Here is a 16,236-nt window from a genome sequence, read left to right as displayed (position 1 = left end):
GAACATTTTAGGGCTGAATAGATGTTTGGATAGGATGCCAGTTCAAGCCCTCCAGGGCCCATGGGAATGTGAGACCCACAGCACGTCTTGGAATGTATCTTCCATTAGAGCAACGCCATCCCTGCCAGTGGCTTGGGAGTGGCCTGCAGAGGACACAGCTGTCACCCCTGGGTCTGTCTGTGTTCCCTGGATAGAGGCTGAGAAACATTTCTCTGGCACCAAGACATTCTCCCAGAAGGTGGAGATAGTAGAGTAGACTCCAGCAATGAAATGACTTAGATCCTTTTACCATCCCAAAATGGACTTTGGTCCAGGCAATGAAGCTGTCGATCCTATTTATTCCCCTATGGCACTTACTCCTCCCCTGTCTAAAGACCACCAGAGCTGGCGGGGAAACCCTTGCCAGACCCCTGTTAAATATTGCTTGTATTAGACACACTGCTAATCACTGCTGCAATAATTTCTAAACTTTCCATTAAATATTTCCAGCAGCTCTCACCCTTGCCAAAATCTCTTCTCTTACTGTCAGTGATCAAATCAGCACCAGTTTCAAGGGCACAGAGTTAAGATAATGCTGAGAACCAAGATTATAATATTTTACACACTTCTAATTTGGCCTGGTTCAACAGCTCTCTGGGGTAGAAAATACAACAGCTAATAGCAGAAACAGAACTAATTACTTATTTCAGAATTAATAAGTTGTGGCATAGTCTGTGAGTCATTTCCTTGCTGAACCAATTTTTTGTTACTCATCAAATTTGCTTTCGGAGTAATTATCTTGAAGACAGGAATAGACAGGGAGGTTTTTTCCCAGAACAAATTTAAAGAGACATTTAATATCTTGTAAAACCACGTCCCGGATGATTCACTGATAACCTGCTACAAGCGTTTACAGAATGGAGTTTGTATAACACCACCATAATCATGACAGTGAAAAACAATAGAAAATATTTATTGACATAGTATGTGCATTGTATAATATCTTAATATAGTAAAAGTTTGCATTTATTTTCCCAAATGAGTTGTCATTTTGTGCAGTTAAAAATATTTTTAAAACCCACATTTTTTGAAGTTTGCTACCAGTCTTTAAAAAGTTAAGAACATTAAAGAATCATCAAAGCTACCTCTGAAGGTTTTTAACCAAAATGCTATCTCGCACTCAGAGCAAAAGGCTGGTGCAACAGGGACTCAACTATGCTTCCAAATCCTTTGAGATTAGTGTGCAATTTTAAGCTTTCAATTTAACAATATTCTTTATTTTTTTTCCCCATTCATTCTTTAATCCAGGAATTTGTAGATGGAAGTATCTGCAATATTCTGTGCTTTAAAATTAGAAGCAGTTGATTAAATTTCTACAGAGACCAAACACAAGCACAAGGTATTTGAAAAAATTTATTGGCTAGAATGTAGGTACATGCAAAAAATAGAGCCAACATTTAAATGCTTCAAGTCTGAGATTTTTTTGTTTGTTGGGGTTTTTGGGGAAGGTGGGGATTGTTTTTTTTTTCCAATGAGTAACAGCCTTTACAGGAATCCCAACAAAATGTCAGGTTTGAGAAACTTTCAAGTGAAAGAAACTTCCTTTATTCACTACAATCTTGGTGACCGGGTGTGCTGGGAGGTTCATGCTACCAAGCCTTTTGGCCAGGACACAGACCTGTTGGTTCCCAAGCACCCTAAACAAGCACAAGTGTAATCCCTGTGATTTGGGGCAGGGATTGTAGATCAGGGTCAAAATCCCCTGCCTGCTAGTTGTCCCTGCGAGAACCTGAGCCCTCTCACAGGCCTTTCCTTGGTGCTGTTGGCTGGTAAGAACAGCCTCATCTTTAACAGCAAAATGAGATTCTTCATGTAACTTGTGATTTTTACATCTTAATTTATACTGTTATGCCTTTTACTAGCTGCCTACTCTTTCTTACAATAGGTCCCTCTCCAACCATTTCATCTGTTACTTTTCACACTTTCTTTATCCCTTGCATACCACTTCCATCTTCCTGGTCTTCCATACCATCTACTTCTCTTGCTCTCTCTTTCTGTATTAACTGCTGTTTGCTGCCTGGTCATCCCTTATCAGCAGAATAGGAGGAACTTCCCAGCTGCTTCTCTCCTCCACATGTAGATGAATTATTTTTTTACTTAAGCTATATTCTGTGCTGATTCATACTCCAGACAGACTCATAAATCTGCAAAATTTGGATGGTAAATTATAAACTGAGTCAAGGAGTTTCTTTAAGCAATTTTTAAAGCATTGGGTACTCTATACCTCATATAACAGCAATCATTTTGCTACCTAACATTGTGTTTTTCCTTTAAGATAAATCAACTTTAGACTTAATTTTTCACATTGCAGATAATCCCCTTTACTTCCATCATATGTCTCAGAGCCCCAAATTAAATGCATGCACAAATGCCTTGCAGAAGCTGGTCTGGGTGTGTTAATGGTTTGTATATGAGGATTATCTTTGGCCTGGGAAAAACTTGCTTCTTAACATTACAAATTGCCAACAGCCCCCTAGCAGAAAGGGGATTTGACTGAGTTTGTTTTTTCCTAAAGCCAGGAATACAGTTAAAGAAAAAGATCTATTATGGCAACTCTTATGGAAAAGCATTAGTACTGATGAAAACAAATGTACAGCCTGGTACTTGAAAGAAGGAAAAATCCTTTGGGGAAATATCACAACAGCTCTGTCCCCTTCTGGGCTGGGAACCAGCCTTGATGCTGGTGTCCTAGACAACAGCAGATCTGATCTACTAAGAACACCCCCTCCTCATATTTTCTCATTGATAACTAGATACTGACTGCAGTTTTTTTAAGGAAATCTGAGATGATCACAGCTCAGAAATTCTCATCCCATTTGCAGTGGCTGGTACTAAGAGGTGGGACATTGACCTCCTGGGGTTGTGTGTAAGTACACAATTTATGAACTATTTCAGAAGTCCCTGTAGTAAGCAGTCACAATGCCTACATAAAGCATTTCCTTCTCTATTAGGCCAAGTGACAGACTGAAATGTTGCCTGGCATTTTGCCCATGTCTTCTTGTGCCTGAAGGTGCTGATCCACTCAAAACAGCACATGCTCTACAAGCCCCTATATTTGCATGTGTTTGTGCATGTGCACTCAGACACAGAGGCTTGAATATATATATAGTTTTGATTAATTTTTGTGTTGCTCTGGTCAGCCTCTTTAATCTCTTAGTATCATAAAATGAGGCACTGAGCATCTAATATCTATCCTCTGAGGATAAACATTTGTTATCAGCCTGGTATGAGAACTTCAGGTCATGGCTGAGGTATTTATAGTGGATGATTATTATAACAAGACCATTTGAAAGCTGACATCAACATTTGTCATTCCTACCTTGTCCCTGATTTCCAAACTAATAAAGAACTAGATTGTATTTCTGCTCCTAAGGAGTACACCTAAATAAGACTCACCAAAACAAGGAATTTATTAAGCCACCTTATCTTGATCAGTTTTGGACCCAAATCAACAATGAGAATAATTGTTACAAAATCCATGGACCTAGGTTTAATAATTAACGTTTTGGTACCTTTGGATTAACGATGTGGTACCTTATTTGTCACAGTAACTATGGAAAAAGGCACTTAAGACAAACATTACAGAGCCAACTAAAGAGTATTGTGGGCCTGTTGCATAGAGTGAGAGTATTAAATACCGGACTGAGGTGATTTAAAATTGCTGTCAGCGAAGCCATACGTCTTAATAGAGATGTTAAGAACAATAAAAAATAATTAACCTTAAAATCTTAGACATTGATTTCTAAACTTTAAAAATTATTATTAGTTTTCTGCAAACAATCACACAAAATTAAAAAAAAAAAAAAAAGTTAAGTGTTCCCTGGAAATGCTGACGTTAAAAGAGAAAGTTCCTTTTAAAGTGACATCTCTTCCAATTAACAAAATATTGTTAGACTTATGTTATGGAAGCAAGCCTTAAATTTTTATGCTTTGGCGATAACATGACAGAGAAAGTTGCCTGCACATTCAAAGTGTCAGGTTTATGTTTTTAATTGTCTACAAAAAGTGGGTTATTAACAATGATCTTATTTCATCAAAGGATATTACAAGTATATTTTTAAAATGCCAACAAACAAATAGTATTTTAAAATCTTGTTATATCTTTTCTTCTGCACAGGAAGAAAATGTATTTTGGTCAGCATAAACTTATGATCAAAAAAATGAAACATTGTAGCAGTGAATAATCTTAAAAGTATTGAAACCCAAAGGGTATGATCAGAAATACACAGTATCATTTTATGTTATTAGATTAATGTAGCACCATAACAATCCTGTGTGCTTCAAAATTTTGATATAAAATTAAAGATACAGACTTGTGTAGCAATCAACAGTTTTTTAAAAGGTGATTTGTGTTTAAAGGTGTGTAAAAGTGAAGCTCACTTTGTGTTTTCATTAAATATATGGTTCAGCAAACATATGGAACCAAATTATTTGCTAACTACTGCTGCTACCTAACAAGATACCTGTTATAATGTACAGGATAGTTCTTCTACCATTCAGAAGGTGGTATAAGTTAGTTGGGAGAAATTTTTAATTTAACCTTGTAACTCACGTTGAGGTTGAGTTTGAATATGGCATGATTAAAACTACCCATTTTGCAAAACCATATAAAGCCAAACTAAAATACTGCTATCCAACTCCCAGTATAATACATACTATCCTATCTATGAAGCTGAACTCATATAAAAGTAATTTATAAAATCTGCAAAAACGGTTAGCACCCAAAAATTCGATCATCTGTGAAGCTCTAAATGATTGTCAGGTAGTCACTTCAGAAGTCAGTGACTTCTCCCAATGATAAAGCTAAACATTTGACTAGAAACTAAACCTACAGCTCTCCAAATACTAATTGGAATGCAAATGCATGTGTTTAAGACTTCTATAGCTTCTCAAATAAGATTTAAAGGCATTAAATTGTGTCCTGATGTTTCTTCTTCTTCCAAACATGGGAACTTCTATGTTCATTAATTTATTTTTGCTGGTTTTACTGAGCAATGAAGTGAACCTTGTCTTTAAGGTCTAACCCTCAGCTACAGAAATTTGGAATTTCCATGGTAGTGTTCCTGCAGCAACCAGAGGAGGAAGTTTTCCAAACTAACAAGCATGAACTAGACTGCTGCTTCTCAACATGGAGCTGTGGTCTTTAAAGAATGCCAAAATAATGTCTTGGTCTCATGCAGTTCTCTGGATCATTCTGCACATACAGTAATGTGCTGTATGCACAACCTGCATTTGAAGAATTGGAACAGAACCCTGAGAAAAGCAAATCCATTGGAAAAATAGGTGTTGTCTAATAATACCAGTTTGAGATGTTTCAATCCTTCCCTTGGGAAAAAAAATGATGAACAGGTGTCGTAATTTTTTTTTTTTCTAATGTGAATGATTTGAAATTATCACAATTGCAAACATAAATATAGTTTGGGATTTTAAGTGCATATCTAGGGTTGATTACAATTAGAAATATTTTGTTTGACAATTCTACCCATCCCTCAGCAATTCAGCATTCCTCAAGCTTTGAGTTCAAAAACATTCTGACGTGGAGTGATGTTCTTCCAGTAACTGCTGCGGCAGACTTTCACTCTATGGTAATACGGGTGCTAAACGAGTCAGGTTCAGCTCTCTTCAGCCTTGTGTGCAATTCTCATCATTCCCATGTATCCAGAAGCAAATCTGGGCATATTTGAGAGGAGTAATTCTTACTGCTACATTGTAATCCTGCTGTTCACCATTGACATCCACCCACTGATGGCCTGAGTAAACAGCGATGATCTTGCGTTTCCACTTCTTTTTGTTCGGCTCTTTAAGACGGAGATAGACACCAGATCCCGTGGAACCAGGCTCAGCATCACAGTACTGATAGAAGAGATCGTTGGACTCATCAGAAATGCTACAAAATCTATAGACCAGCTGCCCAGACCGATCATTGTCAAAACCTGAGAAGTGGATCATGCTCCCAGGCATCATTTTGATCGTTGGGCTGATTCCCAGCTCCATGTATTTCCTTTTGTGTGGACGCTTGAGCTCAAGAACAGCATAATCATAATCCAGGGCAATATCCCCAGAGACACCCTTAAACCAGCCTTTCGGGATGTGGGTACTCTTCACCCTGGTCCACTGGAAGGAGGGCATGCCATCTGAAGTCCCCTGCTTCCTCCCAGATCTCCTCTGCTTTCTCCCACCACCTTTGGATTGTCGCCTTAGTTCTGTGGCAACTTCGGGATCCTCTTGGGCCGCAGAAACCTCTCTCCTACTTCTTTTAGCACCTTTGCGTTTCCTGCCTTCGCCTCTGGATTTCGCCTTCATCAGGCCCACCCTCAGTCTTTTGCTGCCCTTAACATAATCCTTGCCGTTGTGCAGACAGTGGGCAGCTGTCAACACGTGCTTGGGTGAGATGAGAATGCCACTACAGCCGGTGGAGATCTTCACAGCTGTGTTGAACGGAAAGTTGGTCATAAACCGCTTGTCATAGATGCTGAACCTACTGTCTGTTCCATATATCTGCCTCTTCTTTCTCAAAGACTTTCGTGTGGTTGTGTTTCCAGCTGGGTCAAGCCCTAGTCCAAGGACATTCACTTCAGTCAGGGTCCGTGTGCCGTTTTCAAAAACGGTCTCATAGGATAAAAGGTCCTTCAAGTCAGACAAGTTTGGCACCGGCAATTTTCTTTGACATTCAATTCCACATACACTGTTCAGCTCTAATTTGGTTTTTGCTTCAAATTTAGGGCTGTCAAGGGAGAAAGTTCTTTCGCTCACAATCTGGGGAATTTTCTTTAAGTGCCAAGTAAAATCTTGCTCAGTTTCTGTTCCATTGGTGAGACCCAATATAGGTATGAAAAATATGAATAGCAGTAACATGTGTTCCATTTTATCTATTTTTTTTCTAAAACAAGAAAGAGAGATTTGAAAATATGCGTTGGAAATATACACAGTTATCTTAGTATCTTCAAAGTATAATCATGCAATATTAGCACTGACATCAGTGGAACAGAATTTAACACTCTGCTCAGAATAGAAGTGCCTCAGATATTCCCTGTATTGCCTCTGACGCTTCCAACGGTCTCTAGAAAGATCGGCGCAGACGAGTCAGCCAGCATCCATACTGAGTTACCAACTGGAAGGTGGAAACAGCTGAGTTTTACCTGCTTTTCCCTCAGTGGGGCAGTAGTCTGAGTCATTCCACTCTGTACAGTGCTCTGTTTTTATTTATCATGTAGGAATGCAATTACGTTTTAGCTACCGGTTGTAGGTAGAACATGGTTGAAAACCACCAATGTATTCAAAAGTCACATTCAAAAGCTGGGATCCAGGCAGAGGGGGGCAGACAGACTATACTCATGAGACTTAGAAATCCTTAGGAAACCAGACCAATTCTTTCATGTAATGGCCAAAAAGTGGCAGCTTTAAGTGACCTAAAAGTTACCAATGGTTCTGCATTACCCACCCAGCTAAGATTTGTGAATCTGCCTGCTATGGAAAATGGCACTTCGCTAATTGGTCTCCCAAGGAACCAACCTAGAAAGATCTCCTTTCCCCTTTCAAAATTTATGTTGTCTGGATGTGACAGGTGGAGCAATTTGGGCACCTAAACAAGGTGGCAAGTCCTATTTCAGCTTCGGCTACTCTGAAAGGCATGGGCCTCCTGCAGATCCTGCGTTACCCTTTGTGTCACGACCACCAAAACCTCATTCATTTCCTATGGGTGGGTGTCTGAATTTCGCTCAGGATGTCAGAGAATTTCAAAATCCATGGTTGAAGGGGACAGATGAGTAAGAAAATAGAAGGTTGCTGGTCTAGAGGAGTCTCCTGGTTATATACATGCAGGAAAGCCCAGCCAAGTAGGAAGGACAAGTCCGCTGGCTCATCACATGCCTTTTTCCTGCAGGATCCCACAAAGGCTGCAGGAACTGTGCTGTCTGCGCCTTATGGTCACATGTGGAAGGCCCCACCTAGATGGGGTGATGCACCACACAAAGAGCTAATACTTTAAATGGGAAAGACAAAAAGCACTATTATTCCCATCTGTAGTTGGGAAACACGCAGAAAGAATGCAAAATTGTTAGAAGTCTGTGGCAGAGCCAGAAACTGAACCCAGAAGACTTGATTCTGAGCTCAAAACATTACTGAAAAGGCCATTTTTCTCCTTTGGCAGGAGTGATGTCAGTGGCATTAACTAACTACTGGCTGCTGCCATTGGGAAAGTTGCGATCCACTCATATATCCTTCATTCCAGTTACATGGAAACCTCAGCTGTGCAGAAAGAAACGGCCTATGATTAATCTTGAAAAGCCAAGCAATTCAAGGATATGTATGTGGTTAAGCTCTCTGGTTTACACTGTAATGGCAGTGTAAACCAGGGCAAAGATAACTGCTTTCCTTTTCTTGAGCTTAGTTTAGAATAAGTACTGCTATCCAGTGAAACAGCCTGGTTACAAGCTAGCTAAAGATCTAGCATGAAAAAAGAGAAGTATGTGTGCAACATGGAAAAAGAAGTGGTAACATCACTTTAAAAACTGTATAATGGACCAACGACTCCTATAATTTTGAGGCATCTTCACCATATAGACATAGTTCTTGTCTATGAGAGGTAACAGCTATCACTTTTTAGCTAACTAAGCACTACAGTTCAAACACAGCTTGTTGCTTCTGATGCCAGATTCAAAGGGTGGTTTTGTTTTAACATAATTTTTGACACTTTTCACCTTTGCTTGCATGGAACACCAACTTTGACATGGAGCTGACTCACTAGGATGTACATAAACCACATTTTACAACACAGTATAAAGATACCCACCCTGGCTTTAAAGTAGCTAACTCAGGTTTTGGAGAAGATGTGTGGACTTTCATAAGACATCTGGAGATTACAGTGAGTCACAGGCCTAAGCTCTGTGGTGTATGCAGTCATACTGAAAGATATCTGAAGGTTTTGAAAAGAGAGCAGAGTCATCCTAGGTGCAAGATTTTGCAGAGAGACACCAGTTGACCATACCAGACTAGGTTACTGGCATAGCAGAAGGCACATATTTAAACATTAACCTTTATATACAAAGTTACCTTCAGAGTATTGTTTTGGTCATTACTCAATTAGTACTAAATTTGAAGAGGAATGATAATTTTACAAATCTATGGATAAATGATAAGGTGTCAAAATAAAGAAATACTACGATGAGAACATACGAATAGCTTTCCTGGACTGACCAAAGGTCCACCTTGCCTAAAATCCTGTTTCTGACACTGGCCAAATGAAGATGCCTAGGGTAGAGCACAAGAATAGGGCAACCATGTCTGTCCCTCCTCCCTCATAGTCTCTTCCCTTACAACCAGTTGCACCTCATGGACTTTAAACCAGAGGCAGTATCTGTAGTGTGAAGCAACCTCAGTGGATTTCTCGTCCATAGTTGCCCAGTCTTCCCTTGAACCCATATAAAATTTTGTATTCACAATGTTCTGCCTCAGGATGTTCCACAGCTTAACTACATGTTGTATGAGGAAAGATCTCCTTTTCTTTATTTTCAGCCTGTCACAAACTAGCATGGTTTGATGATAAATAATGTGTTATTAATGCAGAAAAGCTGATTTTAATTTGCTTTGCCCCAATATAGCTGTTGAGCAGATACAAGGTGTGAAGAAACTCCGTTCTTCTGTCAGGCTCGAGAACGCCTTTTCTATGTTCTTTCCTAGAATACTCCTCCCTTTCTTAGCCCTTCCTCAGGGTCTGGGTATTTGATATTTCTCTGTAGCCGAATTTTGTGATCCCTAAGGAAAGTTCATTCACTAACTGCTAGTTCACATACAAGTCTTAGAGGTGCCTGTGTTGATGTCATTCCACTGCGATGGCTGAAGTCTTCCCAGCTGGACCCATAACTAACTTCACTTTATAGAGAGACTTTCTGCAAGCAAATGGGTGGAGTACTATGGCTCCCTTCCGCCACTCTTTAAAAAGAAAAAAACAAAACACACAACCCTCAATAGATGCATTGGAGCCTCCCATTTGAAATAATATACTGAAGTGCTCACTGCTTACAAAGGCAGACTTGGAAGCCAAGATTTTCATAATTTATAATGAACCACTTGTTGCTCGTAATGAACTAACTACACTTCAGCAGAACTGGAAGAAGTCCAAGCCGAGGAACTTGATGAAAATGGTAATTCTCATTACAGACCAGAGCAGTGGTCCTACTAGGCAGCACTGTCATTTACATCCATGCACTTAAGCTCTGTTTACTAACTCAATCTTCACTGTTTAAGCAAAGCCAACTTAAAGCATTGGCAATGTCAGCTGTTGCTATGGCCCAATACAGGTTGCCAGCAAGGGGGCAACACAGGGGTTCCTCTTGCCAGATGATGAGGATGGAAATGTGTAGATGGCTGCAAAGACACCTTTGCAGGGTGAGAGAAGAGGAGAGAGAATACAGCCTCCAGAGGAAGGAAGAAAGGCCATGAGAAGGCTGCAAGCTGGAGGCAAGAAAAAACCCTCAACATCTCACTCACGCTTTCTGCCACGCTGTTCTCCACTCTTCCTCCAAACCCCAAGCTGCTCTGCCCTCTCCTTTCCTTTGCTCCTTTCCCATACAAATTTTGGGTTAGCTTACAGTAATTAGAAGCCTTGAGATAGCTCTGTCTTTATGGTAGAATGAATTGCTTCAGAGAAGACAGAAGAAGATGGAAACTAGAAAGCTCCATGAAAATGTTGAAATCCTTCCTCCAGTTTTCAAACACAGCTGGTAATGGTGAGGACTCCCTGTTTGGTAGCATGCCAGCTGCCAGGCATATGTATACAATTAAAAGCATTTTCAGTCCTTCTTACTTCTTGCTTCCAACATCAAATCTTTCTGCATTCAGAAGAGAAATGTCCTAACTTTTCAGGATATCCTTCAAATATTTTGTCAGTATAACTCATCTTACTCCAGCATAATGCATCTCAAATGCTCAGGGGAAGGCTTGTAGTCAAGCAGAACTAGAATACTTTCTCTTCAGGCTACCCCTGAGTGAATATATATGTCAGTGCAGCTCAGACAGAAAAGTTGTGTCAAGCTACCTGGCAGCGTTTCATCTCGGTCTGTTCAGTGCAGCCTCTGCTCTGGGCTTTCCTTGTTGTAGGAAAGTCAGCACATCTCAAACTAAGCTTACATAATTTTAAATGCAATTTTCAGACCATAAAATACTAGAGGCTGCTACACTAACCAGCACCTTTAACAGCTTTTGGCCTTATTCTTGAAACAGCCTGAACGTTGGAATTCACAGTTCTACTCTGACAAAGCAAAATAGAGAACGAATTTTGGAAGAAACCATTACCCTAACCTTATCCACCACTGCCCCCTTCACTCCTCCGGGTGTGCTCACTCTATATATTGGTGCATAGATTTCGCCCTGCCTGACGGAGAAAGCCCCGCTGCGACTCCTGGCTCTTACATAATTTCAGCAGCTTCAGCAGGCAGAAGAAGAACACATTTTACGCGGCAGACGTGACGGCTCGTTGCTGAAGTCACACAGGCAGGGGGAAGTACCGCAAGGGGGGATGAGCGGCAATGGGGACGGGGGCTTCACCTCCCTCGGGGTGTTCCCGCTCCCGGCCGCCCCCGCCGTGGCCGCGGGGTGGCGCGCCCGGACAGCCGGCGGCTCGGCGACGGCGCCCGGCCCGGCGTCACCCCCTGCCCGCCATCCCCCGGGTCCCGGGCTGGCCCCGCGGCAGCCCCCGCTCCTCCCAAGCCTCCCCGCCGCCGGGCTCTTCTCCCCGCTCCTCCGGGGCGGGGGGAGGCGGGCGGGGGGGGGAGGTCGCGTCCCCGCCACTGAGCGGCTCCGGGGTCGCGCCCTGCCAGGCGGGGCGGCCCCGGACAGCGGCCCCCGGGCCGGCAGCCGGCGGGCACCGGCCGGGAAGCAGCCGGAGGAACGGCGGGGACGGGGGGGGGGTTTGCTGGGGTGGCCGCTTTTCCACTGCCCGCTCCGCTTCTGCCGGCCGCTCCTACGCGTTAAAGCCCAAGGTTTTCCTGGAAGAAGCCGAGGGTTTGGAGAGGAAGGCTTTAACTCTACGGCTCTTCAGCCATCCCCAGGTCCTGCATTCCGCGGGACGCTCTGCTTTTCCGCGCCTGATCCAAAGGAGTTCCCTTTCTCCAGAGACTGCAAGCTAAATACCTTGGCACAACTTTTTTTTTTTTTTTTTTTTTTTTTTTTTTTTGCCATTCCAACATAAATCTGCTTCCAGCAGTGACGAATCTGGATGAAATTAGTGTCAATTCCAGAAGAGCTCGGGGATGGTAGCGCGAATACTGAGGGGATGAATCAGAATTAAAGGAGAGGTTGTTTTGGAGGGTGAAGAGGCTCCTTGCCTGCTCCCCGCAGGAGACACAGCACAGAGACAAACCCCGGAAAGCCCAATAAATATGCCCCTTGCTTCCGTCCCGTTAGACGTCTTGTGAGACTAGTTTCTAATAATAATAATAAAAAAAAAAAAAAAAAAAAGGACCAAAGAAATGTGTTACGTTTTAATCCCATCAGAAATATATCTGTCAGGCTAAAGAGGCAGGAGTTTTATATGAACCCCTTCAGCTGCCAAACCCAAGGTACTGACATCGCTCAGCCTCATCATTTTTCAAAACGACCCGTGTAGGAAGAACAACATCGCAAAAAAAGATCACCTTACGGTGATCCCCTTACCTCGGACTGCCCGGTCCCCGGCCCCGGGGCTGCCCTGTCGCCGGCCCCGGGCAGCCACCCTCCGTCCCCATCCCCAGCTCCCAGCCTGCCCACCCTGCGCTGCCCCGACCAGGTCTCTCAGGGCAGCCTCTCCTCCCGCGGCCGCCGTCGGGAAGGGTTTCTTTCATACCTGGCACCCCGCAGGACGAACGGAGGGGAAGGCGGCCACAGCCCCGGGGCGCAGGCTCCCGGCTCCCCGCTCCGCGCCGCCCGCCCGCCGCCCAGCGCCCGCGGCTACTGAGGACGGGGCGAGGGGAGCGGCCAGGTCTTCCCAGGCGGGGGAGGGGATGGAAAAAGTTAGAAAAAAAAAAAGGAGACGAGAGGGAGGAGGCCGGGAGGGCGAGAGGGGGAGGGCCGAGGGGAGCGGAGGCAGCTCCCGGTATCTCCTCGGATGGGAAGGGAAGAAGGGGCTCTGCCTGCGGGGCGGGGAGGCGCATCCCCCCGGGAGAGGCTTCCCCTCGGCGCCGTGCGGAGAGCCGGGGTGACCCGCGCAGGGACGGGGCGGGAGGCGGAGACAAGCGGGAAGGCGGAGGGACCCCGTCCCGGGGGAATGGCGGGAGGGCGCCGCACCGCGACACCTGCGTGGTGGGGCCGGGGCTGCCGGGCACGACGGGGCCGGGCGGCGGCGGTGGCAGCGGGGAGGGCCGCTCCGCCCTGACCCGCCCTAGGGCTCCTGGGGAAGGCGAGGAGTGGCTGCCGACCCCACAGGAGGCTGCTCGGGCCGGGATGGGGCTTGCGGCTGCGGGGAGTGGCGTTCCCGCACCGGGGCCTGTCCGCGCCTCCCTGCCCGCGCCCCTCAGGGGCGTCCCGGCCACCCGCCTTCGCCGCCCCGCTCCCCTGGGGCGCCCCTCTCCTCAGGGACCCTCCTGGCCCCGCTCCTCAGGGACCCTCCTGGCCCTGCTCCTCCGGGGTGTCGCGCTCCTCAGGGATCCTCCTGGCCCCGCTCCTCAGGGACCCTCCTGGCCCTGCTCCTCTGGGGTGCCCCGCTCCTCAGGGACCCTCCTGGCCCCGCTCCTCAGGGACCCTCCTGGCCCTGCTCCTCAGGGATCCTCCCATCCCCGCTCCTCTGGGGCGCCCTGCTCCTCAGACACCCTCCCAGCCCTGCTCCTCTGGGGTGCCCCACTCCTCAGGGACCCTCCTGGCCCCACTACTCAGGGGCACCCAGCCCCTCCCCAGCCCCGCTCCTCAGGCCCTCAGAAGCCAGGTGGGAAGCACATCCCTCCTTTTCTCACTGCTCTTCACCCCTCTCTTTCTGCCTTGCCCTTCCCTTGGTGTCCCTTTTGTCTCCCCTCCCAAGGCAGAAAGCTTTGGGTGGTGGGTCTCTGCTCCGTGGATCAGCCCCTTGCACTACAACAACGTCCTCCCCAAAGCTTTCCACTGCTACATAAATGTGCAACATGAAAAGCTCATTCACGAAGCACTTTTGCAAGTGCTTAACCTCAGTAGGTCCAATGAGCTCATCTGCTGAAAACTCATCTCATGTTAGATGAGGGCCCATTGATTTGCCAAAACAGGCAGGAAATTAGTGTCATTGCTAGAGATCATACTGAGATCTCCAGAGTGCTGTTTCATTGTCCTAATCATAAGCATCTCCTTCCTTTAAAAGACTTCTGAAATTTAGTGGAATAGGTTGGAAATAAGGCTTTGGCCAGCAACTGCACCTTGCAGTTTCCTTTCAAAGACTGAGGCTGAAAATGTAAATTTTGTTTGCAGTTCTCTTTCTGTTGTTGTTTTTTGCATGTACAACTTAAAACCAAAGCATACTAATAGTCATTCATGAGAAAATGAGCTGAAGAATTCCCAGTTTAATTAACAAGGCAAGAGAGAAATGTGTGTAAGGTAGTTGCATTTTACAAGCAATTTCTTGAACATAAGAGCTTCCATACTGGATCAGACCAAGGGCTTTGCTTGACCAATATCGTGTTGCAGTAGTAAAGGGCAAGGTCATGCAATAGTTCCCTCCAGCACTTTCCCTGCCACCAATATTTCGAACTCTGAGATTTTCTGAGGCAGATGTAGTTTCTATGATGTTAGTAACCTTCACCAGATTTCTGTCAGGCACTTGCCCATCTTCCCTTAAGCCTATGTAGATCTGTAGCATCTACAACCTGCTGTGGTGACAAGATCCACAGTTCAACCATGTGTTATGCAAAAACCCGCCTCCTTTTGTGTATTTTCAACCTGGCTACTGCTAACTTCGTTTGATGCTCACTAGTTCTTTATCATAACCCTGTAGGCCCTCTCCCACCTCGAAGGATTCTAGCTAAGTTAACTGTATTTTACATGAAAGATGTTCCTGTTTTCTGTTCTACTGCTGACATGCAGGGACCAGAACAGCATCCGAAGAATGATGTGGCCAAACACTTCTTGGCAGTGGCAAGTAGAAAACAAAGAGCAATAGCTACTTACATTGGGCAGCTGTGTTGAGCAACAACAACTGCAGCTTGGGAGCTTCAGAGTGGATGTCAGGAAAAATTTCTTCATCAAGAGAAACACGTGACACTGGAATAAATTGCCGAGACAGGCTGTGGAATCTCCATCCTTGGTGGTTTCCAACACTCAGCTAGACGAAGCCACAGCTGACCTGATCTAATGTTGGCAGTAATCGTGCTTCAAGTGGAAGGTTGGGCTGGGTGACCTTCAGAGGTCCCCCTCAACCAGTATTTCTATGATTCTTTACCTATACAGAAGATGCAAAATATGGACTTCTGTGGAAGCAAAAAGATATTATTTGTTTTGTTCTCTACTGATTTCTTAACTTCCTAGTATTTTTTATTTTTTGGCAGTTGTTGAGCACCAGGTTGATATTCCCATGGAGCCATTTTCATAACTCCAGAACTCTCTTCTGAGAAGTAATGACCAGATCAGAATCTGCCTTTTCATACCCGAAGTAAGGACCATTTTCCCCCTTGTGCATCACTTTGCATTTATCTACATTGGACTCCATTTGCCACTTTATTGCTCAGTCACTCCATTCCAGATCTGCAGATCTTCAAGGTTGTCTAACCTTTATTAACCTAAACAACTTGATAGCCTCGTCAGACTTTGTGACCTGACTACTCACCCCTTTTCCAGATCATTTATGAATACGCTGAGTAGTGCAGGGCACAGCAGATTGTTATTGGTAACCTATCATCCCTACAAGAACTGATTCCATAGTCCTATATTTTGTTTCCTGTCTTCCAGAAAATTAGGGTAGCAGAGGTTCATTTCTGTTTACTGAACTCTGGGTGATGAGATCAGCGTGATTCTGCTGTATCACTCCACTCGCTCCTGCTTTTGGAATCTGGGCTGGGTCGTTTATGTCATGTTTTCTGTTTTTTACCTGGAAGACTGTCTAATAATAATAGAGTTGAATTCTGTAAGACTGGCTAATAATAAGAGAGTTGACTTCTGTTTTCACACTCCTCTCTCTTCTCAGACGACACTCATTGAAAGCTCTTAAGATAAATGAACATTGTAAAAAATTTTTTTAGAAAAATTAGAATACATTTACGAGCCTAACTT

General features: G+C 44.5%; 1 protein-coding gene across 2 annotated transcripts; it reads right to left on the bottom strand.

The window, feature by feature from the left end:
• Window positions 1-931: 931 nt before the first annotated feature.
• Window positions 932-13,222, bottom strand: PRSS35 (serine protease 35). 2 transcript variants are annotated; one of them, XM_074861963.1, is made up of 3 exons: window positions 12,860-13,222; window positions 8,831-8,953; window positions 932-6,919 (listed from the first exon to the last, which is right to left on the bottom strand). In XM_074861963.1, exons 2-3 carry the CDS (start codon window positions 8,881-8,883, stop codon window positions 5,662-5,664), a joined length of 1,311 nt encoding a protein of 436 aa, XP_074718064.1. In that variant the 5' UTR covers window positions 8,884-8,953; window positions 12,860-13,222; the 3' UTR covers window positions 932-5,661. The 2 variants fall into 2 exon arrangements, with proteins under 2 accessions (XP_074718064.1, XP_074718065.1); XM_074861964.1 differs by lacking the exon at window positions 8,831-8,953 and having other exon boundaries at window positions 12,860-13,220.
• Window positions 13,223-16,236: the final 3,014 nt, after the last annotated feature.

This window comes from Strix uralensis, chromosome 3 (assembly GCF_047716275.1).
Source record: "Strix uralensis isolate ZFMK-TIS-50842 chromosome 3, bStrUra1, whole genome shotgun sequence".
Classification (NCBI taxonomy): domain Eukaryota; kingdom Metazoa; phylum Chordata; class Aves; order Strigiformes; family Strigidae; genus Strix; species Strix uralensis.
The sequence above is the reverse complement of the archived record's forward strand: the minus strand, read 5'-3'. Positions and strand labels throughout refer to the sequence as shown.